Source organism: Mus musculus, chromosome 9, assembly GCF_000001635.26.
Source record: "Mus musculus strain C57BL/6J chromosome 9, GRCm38.p6 C57BL/6J".
Classification (NCBI taxonomy): Eukaryota; Metazoa; Chordata; class Mammalia; order Rodentia; family Muridae; genus Mus; species Mus musculus.
The window spans coordinates 66,236,951-66,250,558 of record NC_000075.6 but is presented as its reverse complement, the minus strand read 5'-3'; the positions used below and the strand labels follow the sequence as shown (position 1 = coordinate 66,250,558).

The 13,608-nt window shown below is 48.1% G+C and overlaps 1 protein-coding gene across 2 annotated transcripts in view; it reads right to left on the bottom strand.

The window, feature by feature from the left end:
• Dapk2 (death-associated protein kinase 2) overlaps nt 1-13,608 on the bottom strand; it is a 114,017-nt gene that overhangs the window by 21,684 nt on the left and 78,725 nt on the right. For both annotated transcript variants that reach the window (NM_010019.3, XM_006510811.3), the window contains 2 exons: nt 4,013-4,142; nt 174-222 (listed from right to left, as the gene is read on the bottom strand). In NM_010019.3, coding sequence (NP_034149.2) covers nt 174-222; nt 4,013-4,142 — 179 coding nt within the window. The remainder of the gene's footprint in view (nt 1-173; nt 223-4,012; nt 4,143-13,608) is intronic.

Genomic DNA, 13,608 nt, shown 5'->3' with positions numbered 1-13,608 from the left:
CAGTCCCTCCCCTGCTGACAAAGCTCTCACTGGCCAAGGATCTAAGCCTCATTGCCTTCTGCTGGCTGCATGGCTACTGCTCCTGGCAACTAAGAGTTTAAACCATAAAGGCCATGCCATAAAACAGGGGCTGGGGCTTTCTGCCCCTGGAAGGATCCCGGGCCACCACTTACCACATGTCGGCCTCCAGTCCCAGTGGCTCATAGTTCACGATTTCTGGAGCTGAAAGAAGTCATGTTTAGGAGTCAAGAGGGGGTAGAGATAAGAGGAGGTGGTTCTAGGGAATTCTACAGTATTGGGTGCCAATTGTCTCCATCTTGAGTCTCCAATAGTGAGGAAGGAATATTGGAACAGTAGATGGGGATAATCTGGATGTAAGAATGCTGAGAAAACAAGTTGCTAAGAACTATGTGAGTTTCTACAGAAAGTCTAAATTGAAATCTAATTCTTAGGCAATGGTATAAAAGGGGGGGGGCTTACAGGAGATTAGCTCATGAGAGTAAACCTTCAGGAATAAAGTGAGGCCCTTATAAAAGGCTCCAGGGAGCACATTCCCACATGAGAACAGAGGAAGATGCTGGTATCTGTGACAAGATCCCTCACCAGACACCAGGCCCACTGGCACCATCATCTGGGACTCGCAACTATAGAAACTGTGGTCAATAGGTTGCAGTTGTTCATTATAATCTAGCCAGTCTAAGGTGTGTGGTTGCCGGAGCCCAGACAGGGTAAGACATGAGTTTCTTGCTAACCTGGGAGAAACCACCATGAATAAGCCTTGATGGGGAGGGAGAAGGGAGGTACAAAGGAAGAGGATTGTGGGAAGAAGAAGGTTTAGGAAGAAGACACAAAGGCCTGGTGGTGATCTGCTATGGGGAGCTCTGGTGGACAGAGACTCCAGACAGGCCCACGCTGAGAGATGATGGAGAAGAAGACAGTCAAGGGTTTCATTTTCCTCTGAGTCCTGCCTGACAGGTGACTTCATCCGAGGACATCTTTGGGGGTCACTGAAGTAAGACTATAAGCATGAGGGGATTGCAAAAGCATGACAGAAGACAGCTGCTCCAAGGGAGGGGAGGGTGCCAAGCAGCACAGCTGAAGCCATTAAAACACAAGTGGAAGTAGGAGCTGAGCCAAAGATACAGTGAGTGGCCAAGAGACGGTCTAGGGTGTGAGAGAAGATTCCAGCAAAGAGACAGGATCGTGAGCTGCCCAGAGAGCACAGAGGCCCCAGAAAGCCAACGCTGAACTTCATGCTCACTTTGTCCGTTCTTTTAAGAACGTGGTGATGGAGATGATATTATAAAGGCATTACCTCACAAGAGAAGGAGGGAGCCTTGATAACTGCTAAGGCAAGTAGGGGCACATGAATTTATCCAGGATAATATCTAAACCGCAGCATCTATAGGCTGTCTGCTGTCCTCTCGCCTACATTTCTTCCTTCAACATGCAGACACCCCCATACTGGCTTTGACTTTTTCCCTAGCTTTCTAAAAAATGGTGCCAGGATGTATTTGAAATTATATCGCCTGATTGCTTGTGCTTGCTTTCTGCGTGGACTTCTGTTTTCCCCACTGTGTGATAGCCCATGTGCTGAGCTGCTGTCTGTCTGTCTGCAGCCAGCCCTTCTCAGAGAACACTTGAATGGTTTCTGCTTCTCAAAACTGATACTTTTTTCTTTTCATTTTTGCTGAGAGACACATAAAAGTGTGTGTGTGTGCTTTTTAAATGATATTCAAATTAGGTGTGGACTTCAAGTAATCTATGAACAATGAATAAGAGAGGTGCAGAATTTGAGAGTATATATTTAAAGAATTTTGGGTGTGTGTGTGGGATGGGATGAGATAGGGTTTCTTTGTGTAGCCTCAGCTGTTCTGAAACTCACTCCTTAGAACAGGTTGGCCTTGAACTCAGAATGCCTGCCCCTGTCTCCTTAGTGCTGGGATGAAAGGTGTGAGCTACCACCATCCAGCCAAGAATCTTTTTTTTTTTTTTTTAAGTTGGGAAGCCAAGATCTGACTATATAGCTCATGCTAGCCTCCAACTCACAATCTCCTGGTCTCAAATTACTGAATTAGAGAAACATCTATTTGTTTTTCAGACAAGATCTTAGGCAGTGCAGGATGGACTCAAACTCCCTGTGTAGCTTATCATGGCCTTGAACTCCAGATCCTCCTGCCTCTACCTCCCAATTACTGAGATTATAGGTGTGGACCAACATGCCTAACCCCAAGTTATTCTCACATGGCAACTTGACATCACTTGGACATCCAAACTGTGATCATTTCTCTAGGATCATTTCTCTCTCTCTCCTTCTCTCCCCCCCACCCCACCCCCCGTGTGTGTGTGTGTGTGTGTGTGTGTGTGTGTATGCATCTTTTGTTCGTCCTCTCATTTACCCTATCTATGTATGCGAGGCTTAGCCCATCACCTCTGGGGGACTCTCCTGTCTGCTTCTCATCTTGCTGTAGAATCTAAAATTACAGACACACAGTACCATAGCTGGCTCTCGGTGGGCTCTGGGATTCAAACTGAGATCACACAGGCGTGGCGAGCGCTTTATACCTAGCCATCTCCTCTGCCCTAGGAAACTAATCTCATTGCATCTTTCTAAAATGAGGACTGTCTCATGCAACTACACACCGAATTTCTCTTTCAGAGTTTGTTTTTATTTCTATTTCTGTACAGGTGTGTGTATCTATGTGTGGGTATGTATGCACATGTGAGTGCAGGTGCCCACAGATGCCAGGAGAGGGGTTTGGATACTCTGGAGCTGGAGTTACAGATGATGGCGAACTATCTACCATGGGTGCTAGCATCTGAATTTGGGTCCTCTGCAAGAGTGTGCACTTTTAGCCACTGAGTCACCTCTCCAGCCCTAAAGTTCTCATATTTTGTCTGGTTTTTTTTGGGGGGGGCAGTTGTTGTTTATTTTTCGAGACAGGGTTTGGCCTGGAACAAGGTACTTGATGGAGAAAATAATTCAAGCTGCCTTTTGAGGAGATCACACCCTCCATCTCTGAAACACTCCAAGTTCCATAAAAGATAAATGATTGTTTGATTCTCAACTCTCATTCCTTTCCTCTCTGCAGAGATATTTTCTTGTGAGCCCCAAACCTCTGGACCAGTCCCCTGGGGACTATCTAGTGTGCAGGACAAAAAAAGGCCAGGGCAGGGGTGAGAGGGACAGAGGGGAGAGAGCAAGGGCAGGCCTCAGCTGGAGCTGGTGAGTGGAGGCCAGGTCTCCAAAGAGGCAGGTGGTGTGGTGGATCCGGTACCTGGCAGATGACTGCCTCTTTCCTTTTCAGGAAATCAAAAAATACTTCAGAGAGAGGATTCATGTGGGGAACCAGGACAGGGAAGGGATTTTAAATCTGAACAACAAACTCTTTCAAGAGTAAAAGATGGAGCTAGTTCTGGGGAAGTTTAACGCTACAAATGCCCCTAAACCCCCCACCCCCACCCCCTGTGGCTACTCTTTGTCCCAGTCGGCACTCAAAGCCAAGTCCACTCCTGTCCCCTCACTGAGGTCCTACCAAAGCCATTCCTTCTCAACCCTTCAGTTTCTTGCAAGTATGCCAAAGCATGGGATACCTCAGCCCAGACATGAAGAAGGATTGTTCCGAAGATTTCTGTCCCTCCTTCTCTGTCTCTGTCTCTGTCTCTCTCTCTTTGTGTGTGTGTGTGTGTGTGTGTGTGTGTGTGTGTGTGTGTATGTGTGTGCCCCTACAGGCCACAGGACAACCTTGGCTGTTGCTCCTTCAGTACAATGCACCTTATTTTTTGAGGCAGTGTCTTTCATCAGCCTAGAACCTGTCAAGTAGGCTCAGCTGGCTAGCCATTGAGCCCACCAGTATCTACCTGTCTCTGCCTCCCTAGCATGCTACTTGTAATCTAGGATTACAACTACTCTTGGCTTTCTTACACAGATTCTGGGCCTTGAACTCAGGTCTGAACTCCCTCCCAGGTCTCCTCCGTGCCAGACTGAGAGAAAAACAATCCCACAACTCACCAACAAATTCAGGTGTCCCAAAAATGTTTTTAAATTCAACTCCATCTTCTATTTCGTGAGCCAGGCCAAAGTCAATCAGCTTGATGTGTGGAATTGGGATATTCTTGTCTAACAACATGATGTTTTCTGGCTGGAGAACAAAACAGAAAGAAAGCAAGATAGTAATTAAAGTGTTGTTTTGTGTTTTCCTGTTGGGTTAGGGTGGGGTTCGTGCTCTCTTGGCAGGGGGTCCGGGAGGGATGAAAACAGCAGAGTTCTTGTTTTTCTGTCTTAGGTCTCCTAGCACCCAGGGTCAAGGACCAGTTATTACTAACCCGGTACTGACAGCAAAACTAGAGAACTGGGCTCCGATTTCCCATCTGTCTCTGAATGGAAGAACCCTTCAATGAGGTTCCCTGCTTTCTCATCTGTCAGACGGGATCAGACACCTGTAGGTAGCCTTTCCTACAAGCAAAGCCACGTCCCTGTGATGTGAGAGGGACACACGGGCTTCCCCTGGGTTTATACAAGGCTCACTAGCCTGGAGTGACTCTCTGACCTCCCTCTTGTCCTCTGGCCAGTCGGCTTCCTGTTGACTTTCTCTGAGACTGACCAACTTCTCTCAGTGTGTTTAAATAATTTTGGCTTTTGGCAGGACACAGGAAAAAAAATGCACCTGATTTCCAGGGAAAATACCAGCTGCCCAAACTATTTCTGGCCCAGAAACAGCTGCTGGCCCAACACAACAATGGCAGGCTTGGCAGAGAGAAAGGAGACGGACCAGACCCTCACAGTCCACCCTGTTATCCCTCTCCCAGATCCCAGGTCATCTGGTACAGGGTCCTGAGGTCTGCCTCCAAGCTCTGAGACAAAACAGGGAATGGACAAGTCTACCTGCTTAGCCATCTTTCCTTCACCCTTCACCATGTCCTTTTCAGGACATGGACTGTCCTGAAAACATTTCCCATACAAAACCTTTTTTGTAACCTTCACAGCAGTATCCCCACAAGAGCCAGAAAGCACTAGATGCCCATTAACTGATAAAGAGATACACAAAGAGGGATATACACACACCACATACCATATTCACACAGGAAGCCCTACTTTTTCCCATGCTCGGAACTGAACCCAGTACCTTACTTGTGTGAGATAAGTACTCTTACAGGGCCCTAAGAATACGATTTGATGATAAAGAGGAATTAAAGTAATAAAAAGGTAAAAGGGAATGAACTACTCATCTATGTTACAATGTAGCAAAGCCTTGAAAATGTTACACTAGCCAGGTGTCAGGTTGCTTGCCCGAAAACCCTTGTACCTGGGAAGATTGAAGTGCATTTGAGGTCAGCCTGGGATACTCTTAAGTCTCTTCCAACAGAAGGAGGAGGAGGAGGAGAAGGAACACATGGAAGAAAGGGAGGAAGAGAGGGAGGAAAGGAGAAAGAGGAAGAAACATACACAAAAGGGCACATAATACAGGATTCTGCTTGTAAGAAATATACACAGAGTCTAGGCAAATACATACGGACAGAAAGAAGATTAGCAGTTGACTAAGACTTGGGGAATAGGGCCAGTGAGATGGCTCAGCATGGAAAGCAGTGGTTCTCAGCCTTCTTAATGATGTGACCCTTTAATACAGCTCCTCATGATGTGGTGACCCCCAACCATAAAATTATTTCATTGGTACTTCATAACTGTAATATTGCTACTGTTGAGAATTGTAATGTAAATATCTGATACACAGGATATCTGATATGTGATTCCCCAAAGGGGTTGAGAATCCTGAGGTAACAGAATTTGCTGCCAAGCCTGCTGATGTGAGTTCAGTCCTCAGGACCCCACATGGTAGAAAGGAGAGATCTAACTGCAGCAAGCCGATCTCTGACCTCCACATGTGCACTGCTGTGTGTGTATGTGCACAAGTACACACATCAAAATGTAATAAATTCAAAATAAAAAAGACCGGGAAGCCAGGCAGAGGTGCCGAATGTCTTTAATCCCAGCACTCAGGAGGCAGAGGCAGGCAGATCTCTGAGAACTCCAGGCCTGCCTGGTCTCCAGATCAGCTTCTAGGACAGCCAGGGCTGCATAGAGAAACTCTGTCTTACAACACAACAAGACTGGTGAATAGATAAAGACTGCTAATAATGTGTGGTCTCTTTAGGGGGTGATAAAAACATTCTAAAATTAATTCTAAAACTGCACTGGGGATGGTTGTGCTTTTGGTTATAAAATCTATCATTTACACACAGCAAGTGGTGGATGGTGTCACACGTGGAGTAAAGTCCAGGAAGGCTGTTAACCAAGCAAACACATTCGAGAGGATTGGAAGCCACCATTCTCAAAAGGACTGAGGAGGAAAAGTTCCCACCTTGTGCCTTTGCTCACACCACTGTCGGCGCCCCGAGGGCTTTCTGGTCTACCCATTCCCACCATAATCCTGGTTGGGTTTACAAGGTTTGCTCCAACTCTCTCTTCCTAGAAGACATTCCTAATAGCCCCAGCCAGGCCCTGCCTGATTGTAAGCAGACCTTGGTCACCCCTGCTTGTTCAGTTCTTTTTGTTAGGATATCTGGCTGCTGTCTCCAGTCCAGCAGCCCCTGCCATCCTCCCTGACTCTTTGTAGAGCTATCTTCAACAGGAGGGAAAACTGAGACCTGGCAATGCCCTCCCACCCCACACGCTGTGTGGATCCCTCATGGGGACACACTGAGCTGGACCCTAACTCTTAGCTAAACTCACACTTAATCTGGTCTGGTCACCCCACAACATATACACCGGGTGTCTCTGTCTCCCTGAAATCTCTGTGACCTCCCATTGCTGAGGCTAGAGACTTTTACTCAAGGGAACTGAGGCCCTCCCTCAAATTTTTTCCTTTTTTTTTTTTTTTTTTTTTTGTTTGTTTAAATAACACGTTTTCTTTTGCATTTTTAAAGCTCGTTTATTTTTCTTGCCCTCTAGAGATTACTCTCAACTTTATTTTGAACATGTGTCAAAGTCCTTTCCCAAGGCAGATTTTTCAGCCTCTGCTGAAGGGAGTGTGAGGGCAGAGGAGGTCAAGAGAGAAGATTCAGGCAGGCGGCCCCATCCCAGTGTTCCTGGCCCAGCACTCTGCTGGCTGCCTCAGGAACACTGCTGCTGTTCCTGCACTGAGCTACATCCTCCCCACTCTCCACTACTTCCCTGCCAGGAAGCGTCATTTCTCTTCTACCCACATCATTGGCCACCTTGTCAGGAACTTCTCTAGGGATGAGGCCCTGAGACCAGGCCCTACACTATCCTGACCACCTCAGCTCAGAACCCATCTCAGCACAATGAATGCAACGGAATCCACGAGCCACAGAGATGGACTCCCCAGAGCCTAGAGGTTCAGGACTACAGAGCAGCAGAGACGAAGCATCAAAGAACTGAGGCTGACATCTCTAGGGCATTGCCATCCTCAGAAAACAGGCAGCCTTGGATCTACTTACATCTGTGGCTACAGTGGAAATGGCCTGTCCACTGGCTTGGACAGATGGCAGACTACATCTTCTTACCAGAGACCCATCTGTTTCCAGCAGTTTAGAGCACTTTCCCTGCCCTGCCCTGCCCCTAAGCTGGTGCTGCCCATTCACATTTCAGTTAAGACAGTCAGTCTCCTCCAAAAGGTCTTCCTGACAGCCCTCTCCCTTCCCGCTCCCAAACACCCTGCACTTCCTCATTATAACACTTTCTTAGGTCCAAAGCTAGAGCTCTCTGGTTACTTGTCTACCGCCCTCCAATGGGCATCAACCTTCCTAAGTGAGTTGTTCTAGCATCTCCCCAGAGCTTAAGAGAGAGCCTGACAGCCACCAAGCACTCAGTACGTGTTCCCTGAGAGAAATCAAGTACCTTTTATCAGGCCGGTTAAATATGCAGGGCCTGGCACCAACCAATCACACGGTATAGTTTACACCTCGCTCAACTGCCTGGAGCAGAGGGTGCTATCTTTCCTTTCTTGCTGAAAAAGAAGCCAAGGGACACAGAGATTTAAGCATCTATCTGTCGTACCCAAAGCTCTTTCTCCCACCCTCTAGACTAAATGATCCCTTTCCCTGCTTGAGCTGGGGAACCCATGCAGACTAGTGTCTGGAGCAGGCATCCACCTTCCCCCACAGGATGGCCTTTCTTCTGTGGATGCTTTCATGCAAATGAGCATCCTCCAAACCCTGTCCCTAGCCTGGCTTTCAGGCCTTCAAGAGCTCCTACGCTAGCTGCTCTCATCTCAGACAAGAAGACTGAATATCAGGGAGGGATGTTTGGAGAGCCTTAAGCTTCCAGAGGACCAGAGTTGAAATCTCAGTGCCCATGTCAAACTGGTCACAATAACCTGTGACTCTAGCTCCAACAGACCCGACGCCCTTCTCTAGCTTCCAACGATGCTTGGATATATGTGCCATTATATACACAGGGATATATATAAATAAAAATAGAAAATGAGGAGTTCTAGGAGGAGAGATCCCAAGTTAGGTATACACAAAGAAGCACAGCCTAAGGTGTTCAACCAGGGAGATGGCCTTGGGGCTGCAGGAATACTCTGCTAAGTGAGAGGACTGGGACCTCACCAGCCACTCAACGGGCTACTTGAACTATTAGTTGGCCCTGTATACTCAGACTGGGCGCAGACAGGCCATTGGCTCCCTGCCACCAAATGATATTGCTACCTCCAGGCCATTAAGGGATTCTAGGCTAGCCAGCAAACACGGGCCCCCTTATCTGCAGTTTTTATAATTCTTTCTTTTGCCGTCCCAGCCTCCAGTAACAGCCCAACCAGTTCCAGGGACCAGAGACTCATTTGGGTTTTCCATAGGATCCTGGCAGCCCCTCCCCACCCCGAGAAGTAGATGCTACTACCATTACCATTTTACAGATGTAGGAAACTGAGGCCCAGGGAACTAAAAGACTTGCCCAAGGCCCATCAGCATGATGGCAGGAGAGTTTCTCTGGAAGTCCTGCTCCTAATCTTACCCCATCAACCAGGCTTGTTAAATATCCCAGTGGTCCCAGTGACCATCAAAAGCTCCTTTTGAGAACTGAGGCAATCAGATCTCTGAACCAGCCCCAGCCACAACCCCAGTTACCTTTCCAGCCTTCTGGTAGATCTCACATCTAGACCTGCTCTCATCCCACAGGGTGAGCACCACCATCTCAGACACCTCAGATCGCCTCTGGATGCAGTGCTACTTGTCTAGTGGGTGGCAAGTAAATCTCCCCTAGGTAAATTCAATCCCATTAAAGGTTCCTGGTGTTGCCTCTGCTATCTTACATTCTGCACATTCATATTCATGTAAATGCAGTAAAAGAATTCCAGCCAGGGTTTCCTCCTCTGTCTGGTTGTATAAGCCACCACTAGGAGTGCCAGAGAGCCCTCCTGGCTAGCTGTTAATAGGGCTAAAATATGGTCCGAAAGGCAGCCTGAGATCCAGCAAACTGGCAGTTCCCCAGGTTGTGGTCTCTTATTCCACCTCCCCGAATAGAAAAGGAGCCCAAGCCTGGGGCTGGGAAACAGTTTCAGGTCCAGGAGCAAAAGTAGAGTGCTTAATAAACAGGCCATTTCCTCTCTTTGGGTCCAGTTCCCTACTCCACAGATGTCATCCTAAGTTCCTTTAGCAGTTTTGATGTGACACATAATTCCAAGCTAGCTGGGCAAACGTCTGCTGCTCTGAGCCCCAAGGCTAGCCATGAAAAGGATCCTGTGCCTCTGCCTCAGGTCAGGAAAGAAGAGTAGGCCACGGTAGCCACAGGAAGCTGGGCCCCCAGCCAGACTGCCCCGTGGGTAGCACAATCCTGTCCATCCTCCTTGCCCCAGTCATCCTCGGCCAATGGTATTCAACCAGGTACTTAGCCCACGCAGCTGACATCACCTGCAAAGCATGGCTGGAGGAGGCACTGCATTCTTTAGGTGCTGCTGCCAGCCCAGAGCCCAGAGAGCTGCCACAGGGGGATGTGGTGGGGTGGGACTGCCCCACCTGTCAAAACAAACATGCCTGGCTTGGCCTGCCAGTCAGGCAGGCACTCTGGGGAAAGCCAACATGTCTGTTAGAGGTGCCTGCTGTGATACCAACTGGAAGCTGGTTCCATGGGACCAGCACAGCATACCCTATGGTTGGAACAGGATGGAGGCAACCTTGGGGACCATGCAGTCAAGGGCAAAAGACAAGGGCTTGGCGTCAGGCAGCTCTGAATTCGCTTCTCGGCTTTGCCACTGAAAATATGAATTGGGGGCTGAAGAAATGGCTCAGTGGTTAAGAGCACTGACTGCTCTTCCAGAGGTCCTGAGTTCAATTCCCAGCAACCACATGGTGGCTCACAACCATCTGGAATGAGATCTGATGCCTTCTTCTGGTGAGTCTGGAGACAGCTACAGTGTACTCACATAAACACGCTTCATAGGTCATAGCATTGTTCTGTGGCTTCAGAGAGAGGTTTATGCGTGAAGGGGCTGTAGCATACTGGCTAAGCTGCCCACAGTAGCTGAGAGTCCTCTCTGGGAGTGGTACTTGACACTCTGTTCAATCACGAGAGTCCAGGAAGGACATGGGCTCTCACAAATCATCTTTCCCACACTCCCACCTCCCATTTCCCTTCCCCACCCTGTTTTATGCTCCAGCCTCACAATGCTGGGTCACAAGGGATCTCAGAGGTCAGTCAGTCAGTCATGTTGTGGAGAAGCCCAAAGAAGTCGAGTTGCTGCAGAAGAGGCAGAGCTCAAGTGCACTGAGCCACAAGTGCCTTGTTTGGCCTGCTTGCTGCTAGGTGAAGCTGAGGCCCGGCTGAGCTTGTGTTATTCAAACAAGAAAACTTCATGGGCAATCCAAGTCCAGACCCAGATTGGTTAGACACCTCTGGGCAACCTGAGAAAGCAAAACTGGTCCATCATAAACAACCCTGACCCACAAGCCTTCAGTATCACAAGTGCCCAGCCCCCATTATGTCGGCCATTCAAAGACTTCCTGGTCCCATGGCCCCTACTGCCAGCTCAGCACCCACCTCACCTCCACTACCTCCACCAACACCACCCAAACCAGCAGTTTATTCTGCTAGATAACCCCATCCTAATAGTTCCCCTCCCGCCTCACTGCACAGACTCCACACCCACACAGGAATGTCTGTGACCCATCCCTCCAACACACTAACGGTTCCCACCTCAGGGCCTCTGTCATCACTACACAGCCTCTGGCAGAACACCACCAGCGTGATAATCACTTCCTTACGTGTCCTGCCCACATTGCCCCAGGAGGAAGTCAGGGTCCTTGCCTCTTACTGTTATCTCTAAGCATCCAAGATCGGCCAGCCTTGTACTAGCTGTTCAGTTACTGGTTACAAGCAAATGAGCAAACCAACGCAGTCCCACGTATACTTCTCACATGTCCTGTTTTCAGGGAAGAACCTGGCATGGATAATGGCTAACAGCACAGGCCTTGGAGTCTGGGCTCATCTTCCACGTTGTCATGAATAGCAGTCTGACACTGGGCAAGCTATCTAACGTCTCTCGCCTACAAATAGGGGTTAATAATAAAAGCTATCTCTAGAGCAGTGGTCCCCAAGCTTCCTAATGCTGCAACCCTATTAAAGGGTTGTATTAAACAGCTCCTTGTGTTGTGGTGACCTCCAACCATAAAATTGTTTTTGTTGCTAATTCATAAGTGCAGTGTTGCTACCATTATGAATTGTAATGTAAATATCTGTGCTTTCTGATGGTCTTAGGTGACCCCCATGATCTTGTCATTCAACCCCCCCTCAATTGAGAACCACTGCTCAAAACACTTACTAGGAGGGTCAAACATGATGTACAAAGTGGGCCATAGGCATCAGTGTGACTCTCCCATTGAGTCTTTCCCTCTCAGAATGAGGACCTGGTCATCTGCCATCCTTTCAGGCAACACCAAACTCCTGTCTTTCCCAGGAGCTATCAGCTGAACCTGCAGCCCAGCCTTTCTCCTCCCGGAGCATCTTGGAGGATATGGGGCTATTGTGCCCAAGCATTCTGGGGATAAGTCTTCTGTTGTTGTTATTTGGTTTTGGTTTGTTTGTTTGTTTGTTTTTTAGATAGGCTCTCACTCTGTAGCACAGGTTAGCCTAAAACACGTGGTGATCCTGCCTCAGCCTGCTGAGCACTCCGAATGACAGGGATGAGCCACCATGCTTGGATTTCTGGAAATGAGTCTTGCTTTCCCCACTGCATTAATAAAAAAACAACCAAACTAGTATCCCTTTCCAACGTTCCTCACAGCATCTAGCTAGCAAGTCATGTAGAATGTATAGAAAAACCTGTAGCACTTAATAGTTTATAAGGTCCTCATCTCTTTTGATATCCACTGCATGAGGCCAGTCCTGTCAGGATTCAGGCCACACAGATGAAGAAACCAAGGCAAGAGGTCAGGAGTTCTCAAAGGCGTCTCAGCCAACAACAGCAGAGCATGAGCTGAGCCTATGTGCCTCCTACTCCTTAGATGCCTCTCTTCATCTAATTGATGCAGCCATGGCCTTAGGATCACCCAGCTTGCTGGCACAATAGGCATTTCACCATGGCTCTGTGCCTCAGTCAGTATGCCGCCCCAGCTCCCTGCTTTTCCTAGAAAAGCCACAGCTGTGGCTTAGGGAAGGGTGGAACTCAGCTGCCCTTAGATTTGTCAAACCACAGCCTCCACCTAGTCACCAGCAGAGGGACCACTGTGTGGCTCTGACCTCTTGCCCTTGCCCCTGTTGGGAAAAAACAGGAAAGAAAATCACTGCCTATTCTTTCTCTGTTCTGCTGTGGAGGAAGAGAAGTGAAGATACAGAAGAAGGAGGAGGGGGGGGAGGAGGAGGAGGAGGAGGAGGAGGAGGAGGAGGAGGAGGAGGAGGAGGAGGAGAGGAGCCGGGCATGGTGGCGCACGCCTTTAATCACAGCACTCAGGAGGCAGAGGCAGGCAGATTTCTGAGTTCGAGGCCAGCCTGGTTTACAGAGTGAGTTCCAGGACAGCCAAGGCTATACAGAGAAACCCTGTCTCAAAAAACCAAACCAAAAAGAAGAAGAAGAAGAAGAAGGAGGGGGAGGGGGAGGGGGAGGGGGAGAGAGAGGGAGAGGGAGAAAAAGAAATAATTAGATATCCTGACAAACTTGTCCTAAGGTATTTGGGGCTTCTAATTAGCAGGAAGTAGTTAATGATAATGTTGACTCCTTTCCCCTCCATCCTATTTTCTCTCCTATCCGGTGTTAGGAGGTTGAAAATGTAAGAGAAAAGGGGTGAAGAAATGTGGAAGAAAGAAGAACCCACAAAGTAGCCACGGCTACAGGACAGCATTTTTGGTTTAGTTTGCTCAACTGAAAAATGGGGAACATGTTGGCCCAAAGAAGGAAGGAAAGAAAGAAAGAAAGGAAGGAAGGAAAGAAGGAAGGAAGGAAGGAAGGAAGGAAGGAAGAAAGAAAGAAAGAAAGAAAGAAAGAAAGAAAGAAAGAAAGAAAGAAAGAAAGGGAAAGGGAGAAAGAAAGAAAGAAAGAGGAAAGAAGAGAGAGGAAAGAAAAGAAAAGAAAAGAAAAGAAAAGAAAAGAAAAGAAAAGACTAGAAACCAGGCACAAGCTTGTCACTCAGGAGGCATAAGCAGGAGGATCAGGTGTC